The following is a 26,364-nucleotide window of genomic DNA, read 5'->3' on the forward strand; positions in this document are numbered from 1 at the left end:
ACATGTTCTTTCTAAATGTGCTAAAATGCAAACCCAGTGGTACAGTAAACTCAGTGTACAGATATGCTACTTAATATATGTTTAAACAAAACATATGTTATTTAGTGTCTGCAAATAACATGGATTATGCAAAAAGGGATAGTCTCCCTTTTCAAAACAACAGTAGTTAGGAAAATAGGCACATTTGGGAACATAGTATCAGAAAAGTCTCAAGAACATTCACATTTTATAGTGGCAATGTTTCAGAACCAGTATGATGAAAATTAAAAACAACAAACACCAAAAAAACTTCATTCCCTTGAAAACTGGTCAGTCATGCATTCATGTATTCAGAAAAGGGAAAATAAATATTTTTGCATACCAGCAGCGGCCATGTGTTCACTTGTCCTGATTGGCTGGAATCCCACAAAGGGTATCTGCATGGATAATATTAAACCCACAATGTAGAAAGTGCTATATGCTATAAAGACAAAATAGGAAATAAGGATAATTTACTACTACCATTAAGTACTTCAAAATAACTCATACATTTTTAACAAACTTTAACCTTATTTTAAGAACAGAATCTTGAAATGACTGCTCTATTCGATAGATATTTGATGGTTAATCACATAAATCATGAGAATTCCTTCTGCCAATCTTTAAAAAAATGTTAAGTACTTAATTTTGCAAAATATCATTTAGAACAGTTTAGGAGACTGGTGCTGCTTTCCTTTTCCATTTTAAAATGGAATCAAGTTTTCAATATATCATTAATAACTGACATGACCCAGAAGCTAAGTAATACATAAATAAGTAAACACTATTCCTATTGGCATTACTCTGAAGCATGACCTAAAGATAAAGAATACTTATCCTCATCATACATGAATAGCTGCTATTGTCTCAAAAGCTCTCAAGGATTCCACATCCTTTTTATAGTCTAACATTCTAACAGTACATCTAAGAAACCAAAAACAACAAAAAACCCTGTCCACAAAGTTTTCTGTCATAAAAGAAAAGGACTAAGTATACAGAAGTTAAGCCATAAAATAGACTAGTTAATGAATTTTTTAGGGTCTAATAAAGGAAAATTATTTGCTTTTGGCACTGAGTACATTATAGTATTCTTGGCTTACATATCAACATAAATGTATAGGGAAATGGGGGAGGGGTTAGAATTTGTGTAACAGACTTGTTTTGCATTTAGATGTTCACAGGTCATTATTAAATTAAGTTCATTACAGAGAAAGTTAGAATTTAGAATCACTGTAATTGAAAATTATTTAGAAATGAAGATAAACCCATCTGAAATAAGTTAATATGAAAACTTCCGTTTATAAAGCTTATTCACAACATTTTATGAAGCATAGTCAATAGTTGTTGGCAAATAAAGTATTCTATTAGGAAAAGACTGGGGTGTATTTAGGAAGGGAACTGTTTGAAGTATATATGTCCATAGTCTACACTGTATGTAGCATAGCATTCAGCAGCATACATTTCTCTTCCCCCACATTTAGTTGAGTTTATTTGCTTTCAAAGGAAACCCATCCGTAGAAGGTAAATCATGGGCTAATGGTTCAAACGTTAAGTTGCTGCATTAGAGATGACTACAGTGTTAGGAAAAGGATAAGAAGCTCAAGTAAATTTAATAGGAAGGACCAGTGTATGTGAATAAAGTTCCCAATATCCTCAAGCTAATGGAGAACTGGTTGTCTAGATGAGACTACAAAAGTAATCCACCTAATAATATACCTTCCAGACATATTAATGTTGGAATGGAATTATCCTCAGTGAGGTACTTGAACACAAATGCAATAAAAGCTAAGTAAATCAGAATTTCTATATTATGGGACTTAAACTGTGGCTCAGTTTGTTTGATGAGATTTCTAGTTATCAGAGATTTCTAGTTGTGTAGATCACCTGGCACAGAGTCATAAAGGCAGAATCAGAAAAAAAATGGGAATGAGTGATCTTGATTTTGAACTACCTAATAAAAAATTCAGTTTCCTCACTACAGAATGAGGGGTTTGGCCAAAAAGATTTGTAGATTAACCGCCCCCCCCCCAACAATAACCTAAGATTCTTTTATTAGACAGGCCTTTTATTAGGCACCTAGAGCTGCAAAATCAAACCCTAGACAGTAACTGAACAGAGAGAGGCACATCTAGAAAGGCCAGGCATGGGAAAACCTTGTATTTTAATTACAGTTAAGTCTACTTATGTCCAAACAGCACCATCACCTCCTCTTAGGCTAGTTTTCTCTTTCTTATAAATACTAATGAACACTGAATGTTATAACACTGTCACAGAATTTGGATAAAGTATGATAAATGGCACATGCTGAACAAAAAAGTAAAGCCTTTAAAAAAAAAACCTGAAGTGAAATTTATATATAATCATTTAAAAGTAACAATTTAGGGGCGCCTGGGTGGCGTAGTCGGTTAAGCGTCCGACTTCAGCCAGGTCACGATCTCGCGGTCCGTGGGTTCGAGCCCCGCGTCAGGCTCTGGGCTGATGGCTCAGAGCCTGGAGCCTGTTTCCGATTCTGTGTCTCCCTCTCTCTCTGCCCCTCCCCCGTTCATGCTCTGTCTCTCTCTGTCCCAAAAATAAATAAACGTTGAAAAAAAAAAATTAAAAAAAAAAAATAAAAGTAACAATTTAGAGGCATGTAGTACATTCCCAATGTTAAGCAACTACCACCACTCTAGCCCCAAAACAGTTTCATCACCCCAAAAGAAAACTCCATATTCAGGAAGTAGCTGCTCCCTATTCCCCCCATTCCAGAAGGTAAATACAAATCTTCATCTGTCTCTATGGATTACTAGTTTGTTCTAAATGTAAAAGTAACAACAAACAAAAAGTAAAAAGTAAAAGTCTCTAGCCCGATTTACTTCCCTAAGTCATTTAATAATTACTTTTCCAGAATTAATCACTAAAAGATATGGTGAGCACGCATAAGCACATTCATATGCATATTCTCTCTCTTCAAATGGGACTATACTATGCTTGGCGATATAAAAACTTTAGCAATCACTTGCTTGGGAGCTACTGAAGTTTCCTCCCAGGGATTTGCTCAAGTTCATTTCCAGACTTATTCAAAAAGAAGAATAAACCTTCTAATATTCTCAATTCAGTGTTTTTATGCAACTTCATAGAGACACTACCATTAGTAAAGAAAAAAACTCTATACAGAAGCAGATGCACTAGTAATGAGTGATGGAGAGGAATTCAAGAAAAAGAACCTCAATCTCAGATAACATAAAACACCAGGTGGGATGTGAATTTGTATTATTTTGTAAACAGAGGTTAATGTCAAATTAAACTAAATTAATAGAAATAAGTTCAACAATATTTTACCTTTGAATACTCCTATACATATCAGATTTGCACCAGTGATACAAAGCTGATAAATGTGATATACGCAATAATCCAAAGATCACCATTTTCTTTTAAGAGAACTGGATTCATGTTTCCCTGTATTTCCTATTTTTTGGATCACTGATCTTGAGATGCTTACATAGGGGAACAGATGTTCCTTCTCATAGCACTTTTTACTACATAGATAGTACTTCCATTAAATTAAAGTCAGGACTGCTTGCCAGGTAATATAAAATATCACAAACTCATCTTACTTAATACTGTCCTCCTCCTTGAATCCGTAAAATTAGATACACATCTCTGTACCTCAGTTTAAATCCCATTTACAAAACCCATGTTTTAAAACACAGAAAATAAGAATTAGACATACTTGAGTAGAAAGAAATAGTGAAATAACGCTCAATTCTTAACTTCACTACAAAGTGAACTCCACGCTTTGTACAACAGCATCTAACAGTGTGTTTAAAAATTACCTAATTAATTCATTCAAATATTAACTTTATGTAATTATGGTCCAGGCATTCTAAGGATACAAAAACCCTATTAAGATCAATCCTATCCTCTAAGCGTTAGACATCTATTTGGGAAAAGCAGAGATGTACACAAATAGCCATAATACAATGAAACAAATACATGTCACAAAGGTTAAAAAAACAAAACCCTAGCTCTATAAAAACTTCAAGGAGTGAGAGATCTCTTCTTGACATGAGCACTGAAGAGACAGTGGACAACATCTGTACCATTCTCTAATGTTCTAAGAAGACCTCAACAACACAAACCCATAGATAGCAACCATTCCCCACTAATTGTTCCTATGAACTCTCTAGGAAACTTGACCAAATTACTACCTACGACTATCACAACTTTCAATCCATCCATGTTAGCCTACTTTTCTTACCCTTTTAACCAGAAGAACAAAGCTTTCCATCAGAGTAATGAACTCTAAGAAAATGCACAATACCAATAGTGTTGTAAATCATTTATTACATCATGAAAATGTGACCACACTGCCATCCTGTGGAAGCACAGTTACTGGCATTCACTACTGCATATGATACTCCCAATGTGCTCAAAGAATTCCAGAAAAAATGGCCATTCTCTATTATTGTTTATTTGCCACCAAAGAAAAACCCTTTGACTTGACTCAAATAGTAATCTTCTAAACAGAGCTTAACTATCTTTCACTGTTAAAATATTTATTTTTCTATCCAAGGGTATGGGGTAGGGCCAGATGCATACAGAAAACTACCATCCTTGACTTAACATGCACGAATAAGTTGTTATATACAATTAATTAAAAGGCACTGAAACTTCTGGTTCAAGCTCCATTAAAATTGTAAGTTTTCAAGAAGTTCCTGTTGTTCCCCAACTAACCTTTAAGGACCTCCTCCCTGACAAAGCAAAGACTTATGTTGATGGTACTCCTTACACTTATAAAATACTACTGTACTTCCTTTTATTTAAAGTTGGAAAATATTTTGTGAATATTGTATTTCCATTAACTTTGATCCACTATTAAATCACCTGAGCATTTTTTTAATGTTCATTCATCTTTAAGAGAGAGACAGACAGACAGCACCCGTGGGAGGGGGGGTGGGGGCAGAGAGAGAGACACACAGAATCTCAAACAGGCTCCAGGCTCTGAGCTGTCAGCACAGAGCCTGACTCAGGGCCTGAACTCAGGAACCGTGAGATCATGACCTGAGCCAAAGTCGGGACGCCTAACCAACTGAGCCACCCAGGCGCCCCATACCACCTTAGCATTTCTGAGCTGCTTCATCTCCTGGTTGATATTTAATGGAAAGGGCTAACAAAATATTCCTTTGCCTTCCCAATTCTCTCTAAACCAAAGCAATATTAACCAAAAGAAACACAGTGGGGAAGTATTTTATAATCCAACCAATCTTGCTTCATTATTAACAAATATGATTAAAGAACCGTAAGACTGTTGAAGCTTTTGATTTATAAAGATACTTTACTACTTGATTACTGTGAATCCTGGGTAAATAAGCAGGATGAAGAATGGTAAGAAACACAAATCAAAGCTTAAAAATGAAACAAAACATAAAAAACATTAATTCTTCTTTACCAGCAGAGAAATATAATTTTTAACAAATACAGTAAAAAAAATAATTTTTCTTTTCCAAAAATGCTGCTCATCATTCATTTTGGAGAGAATGAATCTTTGAAACAGATGTTTTACAAGTTCGATTTGTAAAAAGCAGCAATGACTTGTTCAAAACACTTGAGAGACACTTAATGATAACTTTTAAAACCAGCATATATATTTCATACTGATACATAAGATGAAATCAAGAATACAGCAGAAAGTAAATAAACATCCGGGTGTTGGTTTTATTTGTATCATGTGAAAGAATTACGCACTTATTTTCTGGCAATGGTTGATGAGTTACAGAAATGTATTAAAATATAAACTAAGTTGTGTGTGTTTAAAGACTATATGAAGAACTCAAGAAATATGTATAATTTTTACATAACATAAAAGTATTAATGATCCTAATTAACACCTTTAGAGCTAAGTTTAGTTACTAAACTTAATATGCCAAGAAACAGTAATAGACAAATATCAGCAACCTCAATTCACTCATAAACAAAACAAAGTAAATATTTTAAACCATGCAGAATCACAAGTCATGTTATCACTAAAAACCTAAAAACACTTTTTTAAATTCTTCTTAATCTATCTTTTTCTTAATGTCAACTATTGTGGTTAAGTGGCTTCTTAATTCATTTAACTAATACCACTAAGACTCTGTTAATTTATACTACACAAAAGCAAACCTTTGGACTTCGGAATATAAAATTCTCAGTAAAACAGACCCTTAAAGGAAATCTCAGATCTGTTCTTCTAGATAAGAATACCAAATGATTTATTGCTTCTGTTTAGTTTGCAGAACACGAATATTCCTTGTTTCTATTCACTGAAAAAGTTTTTTTGATTAAGCTAATGATTACTGCTACATCATAGGTAAGACTTGTTCTAAATATCCTGGGTCTTAAAGTAAGAAGATAGTAGAAGACTAATCCCGTGCAAACTAAATAATGAGTTATATTAACAATACTGATGGCAGCAGAAGCAACAGCATCTTCGAGTGTGTCCCTGAAGTAAATTTTCCCCTAAAGTAATCACCGAGAAAGTTTTATTATAAACCAGTTTAAAGAAAATTTCCCTATCCACTTCCTCCGATAATTAGTTTCAATTACCTATTGTAAGACAGACATCTGGAAAACTCACTTTGTGGAACTAATATTGCAAATTTTAGTGCAATTTTTAATGAAAACTTGGTACAAAAATTGGGGGAGGGGCAATTATGATAGTCCCTGTTTGTCTGTCTGCTCTTGGCTCATGTTCCCTTGAAGATACAAAAAAGAAAGGCAAATCAATAAAGTCAAATTAAGATATCAGTAACAAATTGTAAACATTCTATGCAGCATGGGAAAATCATGTTTTAATGGTATATGGACATATTCAATCCTTATAAAAATCTAATTCATCTATAGGCTATAAACGTAATCTTTTATTGTGGTAAGAATTTATCTGCCACAAATACAAAACTGTATAACCCTTTATTACTTTCAATATCTGAGATCTAAACTATCAAAATGATTTTAGTTTATTTACATTCTGAAGCCCTTCTAAGAGTTATTTTATAATTTTAAAAAGTTGCTAATTAATAGGTTTTAAAGATGTTTTATTACCTATAACTATGTATTAGCAGAAATGGCAGACACCTCTTTGATATTTAGCATTTCTAGCCTGTAAAATGTTACTGGCAACTAAACAAAATACATTTCTGTAGTAAGAAACATAATTCTTATGTTGCTTTTTGAATTCTTAGCTGACTTAGAGAAGTCATTTGAGAAAAAACTAATTGTATTCTATTTAGTTGTAATTTTTTCCTTCCTGAGTTTTTATTTATTGTAAAATGCAGCAAACCTTAATTTCTTGGGAAAATTGCCCTCTAAGGCAGTACAAATCATGTGCAAGACCAAATATGTTACTTCTCTTCTATTCTGATTACCCCATGCCTCCACCTAAGTATATGCTATTGCCCTATAGTCTGTTATTTCACAATACTCCTAACTCTTCTTTCCAGGAGGCTTCCCAAGGCCTAAGAATGGGATATATTAATAAGGTATTTGTATAGACAGTGAGGAGTCAATGTCATAAATATTTTATCTCTTAAACTTCATGTGAACAAATGGGAGCTGTTTCTGATCTCAAGCTCATAAAATTAAATCCCTTCATGGTGTTTTTCAAGGGACACTACCAAAACAAAGAATTCTAGATATTTCAAAAAATAAAATTGGTAGTTTTCCCTATTTAAACAGACATGAGACTTTATTTTTCAAAAGAATGCACTTAGGGGTGCTTGGATGGCTCAGTCAGTTGAGCGTCTGACTCCTGATTTTGGCTCAGGGCACAATCCCAGAGTCATGAGATTGAGCTCTATGTAGGGTTCCACACTCATGGAACCTGCTTACATGCGCGCGCGCGCACACACACACACACACACACACACACACACACACAGAATGCACTTAGGAGCAGAGACAGAAAAGTGTATTTGTGTGTAAGTAGAAATTTGATGGATGGCAGCTAAATCTCAAAAGGGTAGAAATAATAAGATGGTTAACAGCATCTAAAATTGGAAAACAAAAATCAAGAAATAGGAGTTTCGGGGCGCCTGGGTGACTCAGTTGGTTAAGCAACTGACTTCGGGCTCAGGTCATAATCTCATGGTTCGTGAGTTCGAGCCCCGCATCAGGCTCTGTGCTGACAGCTCAGAGCCTGGAGGCTCTTCGGATTCTGTGTCTCCCTCTCTCTCTGACCCTCCCCTGCTCACGTTCTGTGTCTCCCTCTCTCAAAAATACACCCTCATAATTTTTTTTTTTTTTAAGAAACAGGAATTTCATTTTGTGCTACTATGATTTATAATAAGAAACATACATTTGGTCTTCATCCACTGTTCTGGCAGAGAGCTCCCAAAACCCTTGGAACTTCCTAAGTGAGGAGAATGATTAAGGTTCTTTTATTGTATTACTGAGGTGACTTTTGCACCTCACCTAAGATGAAGGCTGGTTGCCAGAGGGAACCAACCACATGATCAGAAGGTTGGAATTTCAGCCCCACCCCCCTGACCTCCAGGGATGGGAGAGGGGCTCAAGATTGAATTCAATCACCAACGGCCAATGGTTTGATCAACCATGACTATGTAATGAAGCCTCCATAAAACCTCCAAAGGACAGGGTTCCAAGAGCTTCAGGTTGAGAAAGTGGAGATTTGGGGAAAGTGGAGTGCAAGAGAAGGGAAGCTCAATGCTCTTTCCCCATACCTGGCCCAATACATCTCTTCCATCTGCATGTTCCTGAATTACATACACCCTTTTATAATAAACCTGTAATCTTGTACTCTATCAAATTAATCAAACCAAGGAAGAGGTCATGGGAACCTCGGATTTACAGTCATATGGTCAGAAGTACAGGTGACAACCCAGACTTGTGACTGGCATAAAAGCAGAGGCCAGTCTTATGGGACTGAACCCTTAACCTGTGGCATCTGATGGTACCTAAGGATAGACGATATCACAATTGAGTTGAATGTTAGGACACTTAGCTGGTGTCAGGGAACAGTTTGGTGGTGTGGCAAACCTCCCACACATGTTGGAATTGGTGGTTTAGAAAGTACATTCATGGTAAAAACCAAAAGAAACAACTGAAAGAACTCTAAGTAGTTGTCTCAAGATAAGAATTTAAGGACTAAGCCAATTAAGGAAAAGGTAGAGAAAAGAACTGCTGATTTTGCTTTTAAGCTTTGTAGTAATATTTGACTTTCTCAATTATATACATTATCTTAAAATTTTAAATTGTATATAAAAATAAACACACCACTCTATTATTGTGTTTTAGCTGCTCTGTGATGCTCTATGTAACACACCAGTGTCATTTCTCTGCTATATTTTTCATAATCAAAATAGCTGTGGTGAAAGTTTATCTACATTTAAAACAAAAAACAATCTTTAGTCATCCTCAGTCTTTATAATCACCTCTTGGCCTCTGGCATTCTTTCTTCTTTTTTAAAAAATTTATTTATTTTGAGAAGAGCACAAGCAGGGGAGGGGCAGAGAAAAAGAACGAATCCTAAGCAGGCCCCGCGATGTCAGTGCAGAACCTGACATGGGTCTCAAGCTCACGAACTGTGAGATCACGACCTGAGCCTAAATCAAGAGTTAGACGCTTAAGTGTCTAAACCACCCAGGCGCCCCCAGAACTTTTTCTTCTTACCTGGCTATTCCTTCATAATTTTAACATTAACAACAGAGGCCAACACTTAAATAACACTTTGTGTTAGCCCTTTTATAAGCACTTTTCATTATCCTTAAATTCTACAAGGTGGGAATTATTATTATCTCCATTTGACTCATGAGGACATTAATTAAGGCATAAAGAAATTAAGTAATCTGCCCAAAACTGCTAGTAAGTGACTAGTGGTAAAGTGACCACTAGTAAGTGACTAGACCAGGAAATTGAATCCTGTTAATTTGGTTCTGCAGTACATGCTCTTTTTAAAGAGTTTTTTTTCTTTTTTAAATTTATTTATTTTTAGAGAGAGGGAGAGCAAAAGTGGGGAAGGAGCAGAGAGAATCCCAAGCAGGCTCCCATTATCAGCACAGAGCCTGATGTGGGACTCAATCCCATAAACCGAGAGATCTTGACCTGAATGGAGATCAAGAGTGGGACACTCAATCAATTGAACCACCCAGGTGCCCCTGTAGTGCATACTCTTTACCCTGTTATGGCACTTCTCATTTATGGTTACATCATCACAAACCCTCTGTAAGTCCATTTCTATACTATTTTCTCCTCTCAAGATCATGATTTATCTCCAAAACTTTCAGAAGGACAGTCAGTTGGAAAGCCTAGCAAGACCTTCCTGAAACTTAAAAGTCAAAACTGATCTTCACAAACTCCTTCTCATTTCCATTTTGTTCATATGCTATGATTACAATGTATTAACGGATATCAATTACATTGATGGCCCTAGAAAAGGGCCATCTTTTGATCATCTATGCATCCTAATGGCTAGCACAAAACTAAGTATTAAACATTTAATCCTCTACTGAACTGATTTGCTCCTCAAAAAAAAAAAAAAAAGGAAAGAAAGAAAAGGTAAAATTAGGCAAACTAAATTCTAGTGCTTCCAAGCTTTTTATGTGCTTGTAGAATTTTTACATGCAATTTTTACGTCTGTTGTTGTGTAGCATTAGATATGTTTTGTTTATGTATGGCAAGTATAAACATGATGCCTAAAATTTATTGGTTTTACTTAAAAAAATATTTTTTTTAAATTAAGGAAGTTTTTAAAATAAGCTCTATGCCCAATATGGGGCTTTAACTCATGACCCCAAGATCAAGAGTCACATGTTCTACGGACTGACACAGCCAGGGACCCCTCTGGTTTTCTTTTTAATTCATTCAATAGCAGGATTGTCTTTTCTTCACTCACAAACTCTACAATCCTAGAACAATTTGTACAGAACTAAAGTATGTGGTATATGTCTATAATACTTTGCTCTTTATATGATGGTTCCACCAGCAAATATTACCATAAAAATGTAGATTAGATATAATATAAAAATATATTATAAAAAGTGATTCTGTTACTCTCTTCTTACTCAAATGACCTCAACGAAAGAACACACACAATAAGCAAATTCTTCAGTGACATTTAAAAATCACTTATCAATACTAGAAACTAGTTTCTTCCTGCTCTTTAAGTTATTCTAATTTAAAATTTTAATTCTAATAAACCAGGAGATAAAATTCACATTTCTATAAATGAAAAAGTCTCATTTATTATGAATTTAGTACATGCTCATTGTAGAAAATTTGGAAAGCAGAGAAAAATATGAAGAAAAAGTATCACTAGTAATCCTTGCTGTCTGCTTTTTATTAACTTTTTCCTAACTCACCAAATACCAAAAAAGATTACATTTAATGATGCCATAATATTTCATGATTTGGCAACACTACAATTTAAGTGTAACTTAAAAATTAAAATTTCTCTATTGGACATTTAAACTATTTTCAATTATAAGTAACACCATAATGAACACTGCTAAACATGTCTTCATATCTTTAATAATTTCTTTATTATGTAAAGTGTGATTAAACATTTCTAAAGGTTAAATGATTTTACATCCAATAGTGTTATGCGATACCTGTAAACCACTCTCTCTATAAATGCAAATTAAGATATGGGTGTTCTTTCTTCTTATTAAAACATCAGAATCCTATTTGTGACATAACTGTGTGTAATTCACTTCCCAATATGGTGAATACACCAAGTACAAAATATATCTTCACAAAATAATTTAACTTTCTTCCCACATAAATTTCAAGGGGCTTTTCTTTTCCCTTGCCCCTCAACCCCCCACTCGTGTGCCACACATACCCTATACATCCACATTATCTTCCATGTGCCCCTCTTTCCACATGTGAACAAACTTTTGAGTTTTCCCTGGCTTACCAACGGATTCTAAACACACGTGCAAAAAATCTACTGAAAGGGAAAACCATTTTTCATAATTATTTCAAATGATTCATTTTTACTTCATTTAATTTGATACTAAGAACCCAATCAAATATTTGGTTTATATGATTATGAGTTTGCCATTTATCAATCATTATTTTCTTTATCTAAATGGTTCTGCTCATGACGAGAGAGAACTACAGACAAAGGATGTTACGTGATAAAATCAGAGGACAAACCTCTATGTGTAGCTTTATAATGCCTTCAAATTTTCCAGGACCATTAAGTTAGGTTAAATTGAACTTAAATCTTGTTACATTTGGGATAAAGTAGAGAATAGCTGATTTTTCTATACCATCATTTCCCATCCATTTAAAAGTAAACTATGAAAGAGTATACAAATCACCTAAAATACCCTTAATCATATGAATGGAATAAGCTATAAAACAAGGAAGGTGGGGGTAGGGAATCTCAACACTACAAAATTATCTGAGGTGTTTACTAATCTAACTTCACACATGCATATAATATCCCTGAACTACTTTAGTTTTCTTCCCTCTGAAAAGAAGAAACATTTTCAAGAGCCAACCAAAGCAGTATTAATTGCGTACTTTTTGTAAAGTTACCATAGAAATCCTACTTGCCAAATACAAGGTCTTTCCTTAATTCTCACCCTACTAGATCTTAGTACTAACACTCAAGGGAAGTTGGACACTGTTCATGTTTTCAACTTTTATGTAGAAAATCCTTTCATTTGACTGACCTCTTTAACAATGTATGTATCTAGCTCCTTCTATTTTGGCTCTTCTTCCTCTTCCTGATTCAGGGACATTTCACAAGTTTATTCCTCAATCTGCTCCCCACTCTATTCCCCTGACCATTAAATTTTCAAGACCCAGAAGTTTTTAAATTAAACAAATTTTTAGTTCCTCCCCTATTACATTTAACTTAAAAAATTTCTCTACTTACATATCTCTAAAACTAAAAGTTGAGACTTGAAGTTTAATCTATTATTCTCCTTTCTGGATCCTAAAGACTGTTTACAGTGTTTTCAGGGTAGAGATATATCACAGGCTAATGTATTTCAACAGTAAGGTATTTATTTACATGGTAGGCATACAGTTTTAATAGAAATAGTAATTTGTAGCATCATGGGCTATGGAGCCAAAACTTCTAAGTTCAGGCCTAAATCACATGGTCTTGAGCAAATTACGTCCTTTTTTGCTTCCTCATCTGTAAAATAAGGACAGTAACAGTACCTACACTACTCTCTCACAATGTGGTTATGAAAATTAAATGAGTGAAATACATGTAAACAACTTAGTCTGTGGTATCAAATAAGCATTTGATAATATATTATTTCAGTGGTGACTGTTATAAAGTATGCTGAAATGACTATATATGAACTTTTTAAATTGATATGGTATACACCCTATATAATTCACCCTTTTAAATATGCCATAGAGTGCTTTTTCTTATTATAGTCATAAAGTTGTGTATTTATTACCACTATCTAATTCCAGAACACTTCCTCATCCCCAAAGAAACCTCATTCCCATTAGCAGTCACTCTTCCATTCCCCAAACCTCTGGCAACCACTAAACCTATTTACTTTCTGTCTCTAAGGATTAGTCTATTCTGAACATTTCATACAAAAAGAATCCTACAATTATACATGGACTTAAGTGTCTGGCTTATTTTACTTAGCATAATGTTTTCAAGCCTCACAACATATCGGTACTTCATTCCTTCTTACGGCTAAATAATATTCTACTATATGAATATACACACTTTATTTATCCATCAGTTGGTGGACATTTGGGGTGTCTTCACTTTTTGGCTATTAGGGATAATAAATATTGCAACGTACATCAGTGTACATGTTTCTGTGTGAATAGTTACTGTCAATTCTCTTGGGGGTATACCTGGGAGTGGAATTACTGGGTCATAGGGTAACTCTCTGATTAAGTTTTTGAGGAATTGCCAGACTACTGGGTTTATTTTGTTGTTTTTTTAAATTTTTTAAAAAATTTTTTTAAATGTTTTTTTTAAATTTATTTTTGAGACAGAGAGAGACAGAGCATGACCAGGGGAGGGGCAGAGAGAGAGGGAGACACAGAATATGAGGCAGGCTCCAGGCTCATAGCTGTCAGCACAGAGCCCGACGCAGGGCTCGAACTCATGGACTGTGAAATCATGACCCGAGCCGAAGTCGGACACTTAACCGACTGAGCCACCCAGGCACCCCTTTGTTGTTTGATTTTGTTTTTTTAGGTAAGTAAATAAGCTTTATCTTTCTGTTACTGCTTTCCAACAACATTGTCATACTGGAATTGTATTATTTTACTAAGACATTGGGTTCAAACCACAACTTCTCTCTTATTAATTCAACCTATAAAGGTTCTGTCTCTATCATGGATAATGAGCTCTACGATTTGAGACAACATCTATCACTAAGCATCTTATTCAAAAGATATGTTTTAAAACCTAGAGAAAAAAAATAAAGATTTCATAGAAAACAGGTTCGTCTGAATGTTCACCTTCCCAAAAGTCGCAAGTTTAAAACCTAATGGCCAATGTATCAGTATTATGAGGTGGCATTTGGGAGGTAGTAAGGTAGTAAGGGCTTTGGGGATTAGTAACCTTTTAAAAGAGGTCCAGAGAACTAGTTCCTCCCTTCTACAATGTAAGGACAAAGCAAAAAGGTACCAGCTATGAACTAGGAAGGGAGCCCTTACAAAAACGTGACCATTCTGTTACCTTAATCTGGGACTTTGCAGCCTCCAGAACTGTGAGAAATTTCTGTTGTTTACATGCTATCTAGCCGGTGGTATTTTGTTTTAGCAGCCCAAATGGACGAAGGTACTCTGTCGTATACTATACAGAAAAGGCTTTCAAAAGTTTATTAAACTGTTTACTCTTACAGTGACTGTGCGGAATTTGAATAATATGCATATGTGAATGATTTTCTTTTCCTTTTTTAGTTTTTTTTTTTTTTAACGTTTATTTATTATTGAGAGACAGAGACACACAGAGCGTGAGCAGGGGAGGGGTAGAGAGAGGGGGAGACACAGAATCTGAAGTAGGCTCCAGCTCCGAGCTGTCAGCACAGAGCCCGATGTGGGGCTCGAACTCACAAACTGCGAGATCATGACTTGAGCCGAAGTCGGACGCTTAACCGACTGAGCCACCCAGGTGTCCCATATGTGAATGATTTTCAAGGCAGAATACCCATTCCCCCAAATTAAGGAAAAACTGGGCTGACAAATATTAAATCTAGTATCTGTAGACTAATTTTTACAACAGCAAAAACTCATCAAGAAGTTGGTAACAATGTATATACATAAAAGTGCGTGACCCACCTTATTGATACAAAAAAACAAAAAAATATATATGAAATTATTTTCACCTTCTTATGAGTAATACGGCCAAACAGAAATGGCTGTTCAATGAAAATGTATGGCTGTTCAATGAAACATCTCTTAGAGGTGAGATTTCAAACGTCAAATCACTCACCTATGTAGACTCTTTTGCTGTATCTCTGCATCAGTAACAGCACAAATACATGCAGTGGAATAAGGTTGATGATAAACACATAACCACCCCAAGCAGAGACCTACGGATTAAGAAATGCAAAGTTAAATAATTTAAGATGTCTGCTTTTAAAAATAGATTCAGTTTTATTTGTCATGACAATCTAAACATATAATGAACAAATATAAACAAACACTAGGATTTTTAGCAAGTGTGACAGATGCTTAAAATTGATTTATGAAGCCTACATATAACCTATTTCTATGTATTATTAAAATAATAATCCCATAAATCCAACATGCTTTTCTATATTCACTGGAGAAATGGTCAGATTAAACTTAATAACACTGAGAACATTATAATTTTGAATTGGTAGTAAAAAGTCTGTCATAAAGGTGAGGATTCTTAAGATACAGATCATAAATTTTTAAAAGGGAAAAGAAAGGCTTTTACTTCCCTCACTTTTGATAACTACATTGCAAGAAGCTTCACTGAGAATAAGAACAATGAATGTTTAGCACCAGCCAACAACTGAACTATAAGGAACTCTCGGATAATCTGGATATGTTTCAAGATACTCAAAATAAAAGGTACTACCTTAAGTATAAATTATTTCATACTAATGGATTACAAATCAAGATTCCATTTTAATGTTTAGCATGTATCATAAAGTTAGACTGTTCTATCAGAATAACGGAGTATGTTCTGGTCTAATTTTTTTTGTATGGTTCTTTAAATTTTTTTTTTTTTTTTTTTTTAAGTAAGCTATATGCCCAATGTGGGGCTTAAACTCACAACCCTGAGATCAAGAGTTACATGCTCTACCAGCTGGCTCTGTTTCGGTAAAGATAATGTTTATTTTCGACCAACAGTATTACTTTTTTGAGTATATTCAATAGGCAATAAGCTCTTGTCAAGAACAAAGCTGTAGGTGTACATTAATAATCAAAAGCTTGAAAGAACCATTTGACCAATAGACACAGTAAGACACTAGATGTTAATATATACATTCTAACAATGCTGCCCATACCTAAAATATTTCAGAACCACTTGTAATGAACTGCCTTCGGTATACAATAAAGAACATGTTTACTGCTTCACTGACATGCTATTTTACACCAAAAACAATGTTACTCTGATTGAGCAGGGGTTCTAAGTGAAGGACTTTGAATTACCTCCAAAATTTAAATGTAAACTTCAAAGAGAATGAGTTTTCTATTACTTGGGTACAAGCGCACAGAATGTGCCTGGCCTTAACCACTTTAAAAGGGGCATGGATAATTTGGATGCAAATTCCATGCTATGTATTCAAAAACAAACAAAACCTTACCTAAAATTATCACTAGTTTTCACCACAAGACTACTAGATGATAGTCTGTGGTGTGGGAAAAAAGGCAGGAGAATGAAGAGGTAATTCTGAACCCCAACCTAAGTAATCTGTTGAAAAAAGTACGTAGGTAGTTTACCTAGAGGATAGCACCATTATTTAGGTAAAGTTGTACATCTGAAAAGAAAAATTGTTTCACTTGCTGCAAATATTATATTTGAGGGATTGGCATTTATTAGCCCTCCCCACTAAAGCAAAGTCCATACATACTCCAGAGATGGGGGTAGGGAAGAGGATAGCAGTAATGAAGGGGACTATATTAAACAAAATTAAAATCCAAAGATTTTAGGAAAAAAGGAAGTGGAGAACTAGTCTGGATGAGAAGAAAATGATGAAGACGAGGAATTGGTCTAACTGTGAAAGACTTGCCAGACCTTCTATAATTTCAATAATGAATTCTTACCATATAGAAATATGATAAGCAGCAGCACATCGTCCAAAAAACTGACCCAGTTTTTACAGATTTTACCTAAAAAACAAGCAAATGTTTATCAATGTTCCTGATGGAAAAAAAAAAAGTTAAATATTTAGTAAGCTTGTACTACAAAAAGCCAAAGTTATTAAAAAAGTACAGAGGTTTTATTCAGATATTCAGATCCACTTAAGATATGCATTTAGAACACCAGGCAACAGTCAGACATTTTATAAATAGCCTTGATTTTTCTGTTGTTGTTACGCAGTTTTCAGTAAAAACAATCATCTTAAAAAAAAAATTATATTTTTCTATTTGCTTTATTTTCTATTTTAAAATGATTAACATCAACAAATTAAGATTTTAACTAAATAATTTGTTCAGCAGAACTACATTTTTACATAGTTGGTCTTCTTAATCTGTAATTTTTCATTTGAATATATACATCTTGTATAGAATTCTAATTATAAGCATCCATTTTTGAAAACCTATCATCTAGAAATTTTCAGATACCATAACCAATATCAACAATTAATAAAAATTGGGGTGTCTGGGTGGCTCAGCTGGTTAAGCATCCGACTCTTGATTTCATTTCAGGTCATGATCTCACTGTTGTGAGATCAAGCCCCATGTAGGGCTCCACCATGAATGTGGAGCCTTCTTGGATCTTCTCCCTCTCTCTGTCCTTCCCCCTCTCACATACACACTCTCTCTCAAAATAAATAAACATTAAAAAAAACAATAATCAATAAATAATTATCTATATCTTCAAGATATTGATATTCCTAAAGAAATTTCTAGGATATGTCAGTAAAATTCTCAATCACTCTGAACCAGAAAGACAACCTGCAATCGATGAAAGTTTCAAAAAAATAACATCTCTACTGTCTAAAACAAAACAAAACAAAAACAAAAAACAACAAAAAACTAACCAAAGAAATAATTCCCAGATAAATTTGTATGTTCGTCTGAAAATAACAGTTTGGTTCAGAAAACTAAATTAAAAAAATTTTTTTTGAGTTTGAGAGAGAGAGAGAGAGAGCACATGCAACACATACACAAGTGGGGGTGGGACAGAAAAAAGGAAAGACAGAATCCCAAGCAGGCTCTGTGCCATCAGTGCAGAGCCCAATACATGGCTTGAACTCATGAACTGTGAGATATGACTTGAGCTGAGATCAAGAGTTGGACATTTAACTGATTGCGCGCCCAGGTGCCCCAGAAAACTGAATTTTAAGTTTCAAAAACACAAGTTCTAAATAGTTATTTATGCCAAGGGTAAAGAGTCATCTTTAAAAAACAAATCGAATATTCTAAAGACATGATAAGCCTAAGGTCCCATTACAAGCAATTCTGATTAAAAGAGTTATCTCCATGTTCTGATAGGAAGTTCAAATAGTTAATACTATATTCTACATACCTAATTTCAAGGAATTTACTTTTAAAATGAGCCTCTACTAATATATTAAAACAAACTATAGGTGACATGCAATCTTTGGGGGAATTGTAAAGCGTGCGCACACACACACACACACACACACACACACACACACACACACAATGAAAGGAGGGAAAGAAGAAGGAAACATTCCTGGTTTACAGCACTTAAAGATATTATCAGACTAACTTCTGTTACATAGTGAAGGACTGCTTTGAATTCAACATCATAGTGTATGTGTGTGACAAAACACCCCCCCACCACTGCCAAAACCAGCCTGACCTATGCTAAAATGTGAACAAGGAAGGCAGCATATTAAAATTTTGACAATTTTAAAAATAAAAAAATTCCCAGGGCAGATTAGAAATGATTCCTATAATATCCGATCTCCAGAGAGATTGGAGAAGTGAGTTGGAACCAAGTGCTAATGAGAAAATCACATAGAGACCAAAAGACTATTAGAGAGACCAAAAATGATTTTTAAAAAGGAAAGCAGCTACCAGGGAAATGGGAAAGAAAAGAATATTCAGAAAGCCTACTTCTAAGTGGGGAGACTAGAAGAAATAGTGTTGTTAGAGGATGAGATGAGCCAGAAACAAAAAGAAATCCCAAGGAATGGAGGACAGAAAACTATCGTAGGTAGATCAATAAACAAGAAAAAAAAAAAAAAAGATTCTACATAGACACTGAAAATTAAAAGGACAGGTCATCCAGTAAACTGGAGGTAGAGATGACGAATGTTGAGGTTAAACTTGCAAACGACCATTCAGTCTTTTACATTTGTGTGTCAGTTATTTTATTGCCTCTTAGCTCCAAATGCACCCTTCAATATATGTTCTAACAACAGAGTATCTTCTAACTATTTCTCCTGTAAAGTGAGTATGATGTTAAGTTTTCTCAGCAGAGGGTGCTGAGGGAACGTTGCACAAGAGGCTCTCCAATGATTTCAGGTGCAGGCTGGAGTTGGTGGGGTGGCTGTGAGAACATCTGGTGGTGCTGACCCCAGCCATGGGCCCAGAACACAGTCCTTCTGTGACTTTGCAACATTAGTCTAGAAATAACTTTCCTGCAGTCCTCTTGATATGGTAACCAAAAGCCCCATACACATTCTATCTAGAAGCTTCCTGCCACTGCACACCAAACTACAAGTCACTAGCTCCCCATTCCTGAATTCCTACACTACAGAGGGTGGTCAATTGCTTGTCAGGCAGCTCCAAGCCAGCTCTAGCTTGGCCTAACCATGAAACTTCTCTGGGGCTGGTAGGATGAACCAGACCCTGTTCGAATGAAATCTGAATCCTTTCCAAGTTTGTCCTTCCTTGGGTACTTTCCCTCAGCCCTAGCAAATCATATACAGTTTCCTTCTATATTAGTTACTCTTCTATAGCAGTTAATAATTCTCTATATAAAATTCCCCTTATTTAATCTACTGGGATTGATGGGGCCCAGTCCTGTATAATCTACTACCAAAAAACCAAAATATATTTACAACTACTAAATATAGTCCATACCCTGAAATTTCCTCAAACTCTAAAACCAATTGTATAGGTCGAAAGAGAATGAGAAAAGGATATATACTATGAATCAAACACATTCCACTGTATTAATAATATACAGAAAAGTCTGCTAAGCTATGTTGGACACATTGTAAAACTGTAAGTCAGTCATGCCCCAACTGGAGAGGTAAGACGCAAAAGCAAGAACTACAGCCAAAGCCCAGTAGGACAGAGACCATGTGATGAGTACAGACACTGAGTGGCAAAAGGTCCTTATAGATCCTGAATGTCATTGGTAACAGAAATACAAGTCAGGAGGCTAATACATGACTGAGTATTGAGATCCAAATTTACAGTGGTAGGAATATAGACATAAAGGAGAGGCTATGTTCAAGGGCCAAATCAACATTTTTGGTGAACTAGAATTAGAGTAGTGCAGAAAAAGAAGTTGAGAACTCCTAGTTTCCTACCTTTAGGTACTACCCATCAGTGAGGAGGAGGAAGGCCAACAGATGGTAGGTATGAATGGGTGGTTTTTTAAGTCAGTCTTTCACATGTTAATATTAAAACTCCTGAATTAGAATTCTTCAACAATGGAAATATAAATCAAGAGAAAAAAATGCCTGGAAAATTCCCCAATATTAGGAAATTAAACAACATGCCTCTAAAGAGTCTAAAGGTCAAAGGAGAAATTGAGAATTAGAAAACAATTTTAACTACATGACAATAAGAACACAACATATTGAAATATACAGAGTATAGCTAAAGCAATGATTAAAGTATAATTTAAATTTCATATTAGAAAAATAGAAATAGCTAGAATAACTTAAGCATTAACCTCAACTAGCTAGAAAGGAGCAAACCAAATACAAAGTAGAATAATAAAAGTCAAGAATTCAATGAAATAGAAAACAAATACAGAGAAAAATAAATGAAACCAAAAGTTGGATAAAATTTAACTAGACTGATAAGAAAAGAGAGAAGATACAAATGACCATTACTAAGGATAAGAGAGGTAATACCACTACAGACTGTACAGACATTCAAGAATTACAAAAGAATATGATGTAGTATTTGTGCCAGGAAATCAGATCATTTATGTGATATGAAAATTTTCAAAAAAAAAAGAGATCTTTTAAAGAAACAAAATCAGAACAGAACTGTGTCAATAAAAATTGAATTAGTAATTAAACAATCTTCCCAGGTTCAGATGGCTTCACTGGTGAAAAGTATCAACAGTTAAGGAAGGTACAATACCAATCCTATAAAAATTCTTTCAGAGAATAGACAGGGAAACACTCCCCTAACTTATTTTAGAAGCTCAGAATAACCTTGATATCAAAGCTAGACAAAGATATCACACGAAAAGAAAACATATTAATATCCCTCATGGAAACAGAGAAAAAATTCTTAACAAAATAAAATCAACACAAAACCAACAATATAAAAAAAGATTATATGCCATAAACAAGTCCAATTTCTTCCATGAATTCAAAGTTGTTTTAACATTGGAAAAAAAAAAAATTAATGCAGTGGCTCCCAACTGGGGAATAGGGACTGAATACTCCTGGCATCTAGCATGTAGAGGGAAGGGATGCTGCTAAACATTCTACAACACACAAGACAAGAAATAACTGCCTGGCCCCAAATGTCAATAGTGTTGAAGGAGAGAAACCCTGAATTAATGTAATTAAGGACAAAAATCATATGAGTCCTCAATAGATACAAAAAAGCTACTGACAAAATCTAATACCCATTTATGGTAAAAGTTCTCAAACTGAAAATATATAAAAACTTCCTCAAGCTATGATCAAGGACATCTGTAAAAAACAACTAACATTATACTTAATGGTGAAAGCCTGAATGCTTTCCTCTTAAAATCAGGAAAGAAAGGATGTGCAGTCTCACTGCTTCTACTGAACACGCTGCTTCTACTATACTGGTTCTAACCAGTACAATCAGGCAAGGTAAAAAAATTTAATTTATGCTCTCAGAAAGACATTGTTAAAAATATAAAAAAGACAAGCTACTGACTGACAGCAAATGTTTGCAAAACACATATCTGATAAAGAATGTATTTCCAAAATATATAAAGAGCTCTTACAACTCAATAAGAAAACAACCCAACCAAAACATAGGCAAAAGGTTTGAAGAGACATTTCACCAAAGAAGAATCAGAATGGGAAATAAGCACATGAAAAGACGCTCAATTATTAGTCATTGGAGTAAAGCAAATTAAAACCACGAGACACCACAACATACCTACTAGAATGGCTAACATTTAAAAATCTGAACATACCATGTGCTGGTAAAAAAGTAAAAGCAATGCCTCATATTGTGATGGAGGGAATGAAAAATAATAAAGCCACTCCGGAAAACTTTTTGGGAGCTGTTTATACAATTAAACTTGTACTTATAAACCAGCAACCCCACACCTAGGCACCTATTCAAGAGGAATACAAATATATATATGCCCATGTGCAACACTGTATACAACTATTTATAGCCACTTTATTATCACCCAAAATTGGAAAACAAAATAAGCTACGGTACACTCATATAGTACAGCCATACATACTACTCAGCAATAAAAAACAGCAAACTACAAAATCATGTAATAATGGATGACTTATGCTAAGTGAAGCTAAGCAAGACATAAAGGGCCACCCTTTACTGTACTGTTTCTACAACACACCTTATGGAAACCAAACTCCCAAAGATATGTAGACAGAAATCAGACCTGTGGTTTCAAGGAATTTGGGTTCAGGAGAGGAATGATTACAAAGGCACAGGGGAAAAACCTTTAAAAAAAATTCTATAGGAGGCAATGATATATATGTATGCACTGTTCCTTGTACTATTTTATCTGTATCAGCCTTGTTGTTGGTGAATAGTAACAACAGAAGTAAAAATAAGCATGTACTCATCAATTTCTGTGTTCCTAAAATGTTCTATACATTTACATGCATTAACTTACTTAAACTATATAATGTAAGAACGATTATTACTTCTATTTTATAGCTGATGTAACAGACATGCGGGTAGTTTAAACAACTTTCAATGAACACAGAAAAAGAAAAAGAAAAAACAAACAAAAAAACCCAACTCTCAGTGACAATAGCTAATATTCAGAAAAGAAATATCCAGACCATGGTGGTTTGGCTTCAAAGACGGTATTCTTCACAACTTGATCTTGGTTTAAAAAAATAAACAAACAAGGTTAAGGGTGCCTGAGGGGCTCAGTTGGTTAAGGGCCTGACTCTTGATATGGGCTAAGGTCATGATTTTACAGTTTGGTTCCTGAGTTGGAGCCCTGCATTGGCTAGGGCTTTGTGCTGACAGTGCAGAGCCTGTTTGGGATTTGCTCTCCTCTCTCTCTCTCTCTCTGCCTCTCCTCTGCTCACGTGTGTGTGTGTGCGCGCATGTGTGTGTGCTCTCTCTTTCTCAAGAGAGAGAGAAAAAAAAAAGGTTAGAATCTATAGAACACGAATCTAAAAGCATATTAAAAATTGTCTGTGGGGGTGCCTGGGTGGCTCAGTCGGTTAAGTGTCAGACTTCTGCTCAGGTCATGATCTCGAGGTTTGTGAGTTTGAGCCCCACATCGGTCTCTGTGCTGACAGCTTGGAGCCTGGAGTCTGCTTCAGATTGTGTCTCCCTCTCTCTCTGTCCTTCCCCCACTTGCACTCATGCTCTCTCTCTCTCTCAAAAATAAACATTGAAAAAATTTTTTTCTTAAATGTCTGTCATCGGTGCTTTGAAAACAGAGTACTTTATCTTAAAAATTTTAAAGATGTAACTTGTTCAGCAGTTGGTTTAAAAGTAAACACACCAGATGAGGAATCCGTAGACAACTTACATTTACATTTTAGCGATTACATATAAAATGTTTTTATCTTCATGTCATTTGGCTACAAACAACTTTTCAGAGTAGTCAGAGCTGTTAGTACTTTTATTTTCAATTGGTAATGATCAGATATTAAATAAACGTAATTATCTATTGCAACTCTGTAGCCAAAACATTTTTATTTCATTTATAAGGAAAGTGAATGAGATTAAAGTGTCAAATATTTTGCCACAAGTCAGAAAATAGCTTTCTATGCCAGAACTCCAAACCAACTCATTTCAAATACTGAAGCTGTTTCCACTTTAAACCCAATTTATTTTAAGTATGTTAGTTTAAAAAATAGAACACAAAAACTCACTACATAATCTTTTAGTCCTTAGGATGCTTTTCATCATTTTGTCACTCTATCATTCTTAAAAGCAATATGATAACTCAAAATGCTCAACATCACTCATCATCAGGGAAATACAGTTCAAAATCACAATGAGATACCACCTCACACCTGTCAGAATGGCTAACATGAACAACTCAGGCAACAACAGATGTTGGCGAGGATGCAGAGAAAGAGGATCTCTTTTGCACTGTTGGTGGGAATAAAAGCTGGTGCAGCCACTCTGGAAAACAGTATGGAGGTTCCTCAAAAAATTAAAAATAGAACTATCTTACAACCTAGCAATTGCACTACTAGGTATTTACCCAAGGAATACAGGTATGCTGTTTCAGAGGGGCACCTGCACCCTTTATAGCAGCACTATCAACAATAACCAAAGTATGGAAACAGCCCAAATGTCCATCGATGGATGAATGCACAAAGAAGATGTGGTATATATATGCAATGGAGTATTACTCGGCAATCAAAAAGAATGAAATCTTGCCTTTTGCATCTATGTGGATGGAACTGGAAAGTATTATGCTAAGTGAAATTAGTCAGAGAAAGACAAAAATCATATGACTTCACTCACATGAGGACTTGAAGAGACAAAAAAGATGAACAAAAGGGAAGGGAAACAAAAATAATATAAAAACAGAGGGGGACAAAACAGAAGAGACTCATAAATGTGGAAAACAAACTGAGGGTTACTGGAGGGGTTTTGGGAGGGGGGATGGGCTAAATGGGTAAGGGGCACTAAGGAATCTACTCCTGAAATCACTGTTGCACTATATGCTAACTAATTTGGATGTAAATTTAAAAAAATAAAAAAGTAAAATTAAAAAAAAAAAAAAAGCAATATGATAACTCACAATTTCCCCTACCAGGTCACCAACTTCATTTAACTCTAAATAATCAACATATATAAAAGCACCAGTTCCACACTGTGTTCTATAAAAGCATCTGCTGAATTAATTAAAAAAAAAATTAAGCCGCTTAAAAAAAGAATGTTGTAATGGAGACTCGGAAATAAAATTCATATGGAAATACAAAGGACCCCAAATGGCCAAACAAAAATTATTAGTGTATACAAGTATTTTTTTTTTTAATGTTTATTTATTTGGAGAAAGAGCAAACAGGGAAGGGGCAGACAGAGAGGGAGAGAGAATGTCTGAAGCAGGGCTCAGAGACTGACACAGGGCTCAAACTCATGAACCATGAGATCATGACCCAAGCCAAAATCAAGAGTTGGACACTTAACTGACTGAGCCACTTAGGCACCCCAAGAGCTAGTATTATTTTAACTTTGATTTATAACTCCAAATTTAGTCTTCTACATACTTTAAGAAACTAATACAAAGAATTATTAGTTTATGTTTTTGCACACACAATGTATAAAAATCTAATTTTGTGACATTGCCAATCAAAAGGAACAGAGTTGTAAGAAGATTTTTATATATTATTAAAGATGAGCTAGTATAAACTGAAATAAGAGTATAGTATTAGATTGCTAAATGTAACCCACACGATAACCACAAAGAAAACAGCAAGAACATATACACAAAAGGAAATGAGAAACGCATTTAAACATTTCACTACAAAAAAACTAAAGACAAAAGACAATAATAAAGGAAATGAGAGACAGAAAAACTACTAGGCATATGAAAATAAATAGCAAAATGACAGAAATAAGGTCCTTCTTATCAATAATTATTTTAGATTAAATTACACTCTCCAATCAAGACAAAGACTGGTGGAATAGATAACAACACATGGTACAACTATATTCTGCCTCCCAGACACTCACTTCAGATCTAAAGACACAAATATACTGAAACTTAAAGGATGGAAAAAGATATTCCATGCAAACAGTAATGAACTGTTACTATACAGAGAATGGGTGACTATACTAATGTCAGACACAACAAACTTTAAATCAAAAAAGGTTTCAAAACTAAAAGGACAGTAT

The 26,364-nt window shown here is 34.8% G+C and overlaps 1 protein-coding gene across 1 annotated transcript in view; it reads right to left on the minus strand.

Moving 5' to 3' along the window:
• The window catches only part of STT3B (STT3 oligosaccharyltransferase complex catalytic subunit B), a 106,224-nt gene that overhangs the window by 18,258 nt on the left and 61,602 nt on the right, over nucleotides 1-26,364 (minus strand). Inside the window, exons 4-6 of the mRNA XM_030328529.1 lie at nucleotides 17,239-17,304; nucleotides 15,431-15,530; nucleotides 362-460 (exon numbers count right to left, since the gene is read on the minus strand). Of these exons, the coding sequence (XP_030184389.1) occupies nucleotides 362-460; nucleotides 15,431-15,530; nucleotides 17,239-17,304 (265 nt within the window). The remainder of the gene's footprint in view (nucleotides 1-361; nucleotides 461-15,430; nucleotides 15,531-17,238; nucleotides 17,305-26,364) is intronic.

The sequence above is a fragment of the Lynx canadensis genome, chromosome C2 (genome assembly GCF_007474595.2).
Source record: "Lynx canadensis isolate LIC74 chromosome C2, mLynCan4.pri.v2, whole genome shotgun sequence".
NCBI lineage: Eukaryota > Metazoa > Chordata > Mammalia > Carnivora > Felidae > Lynx > Lynx canadensis.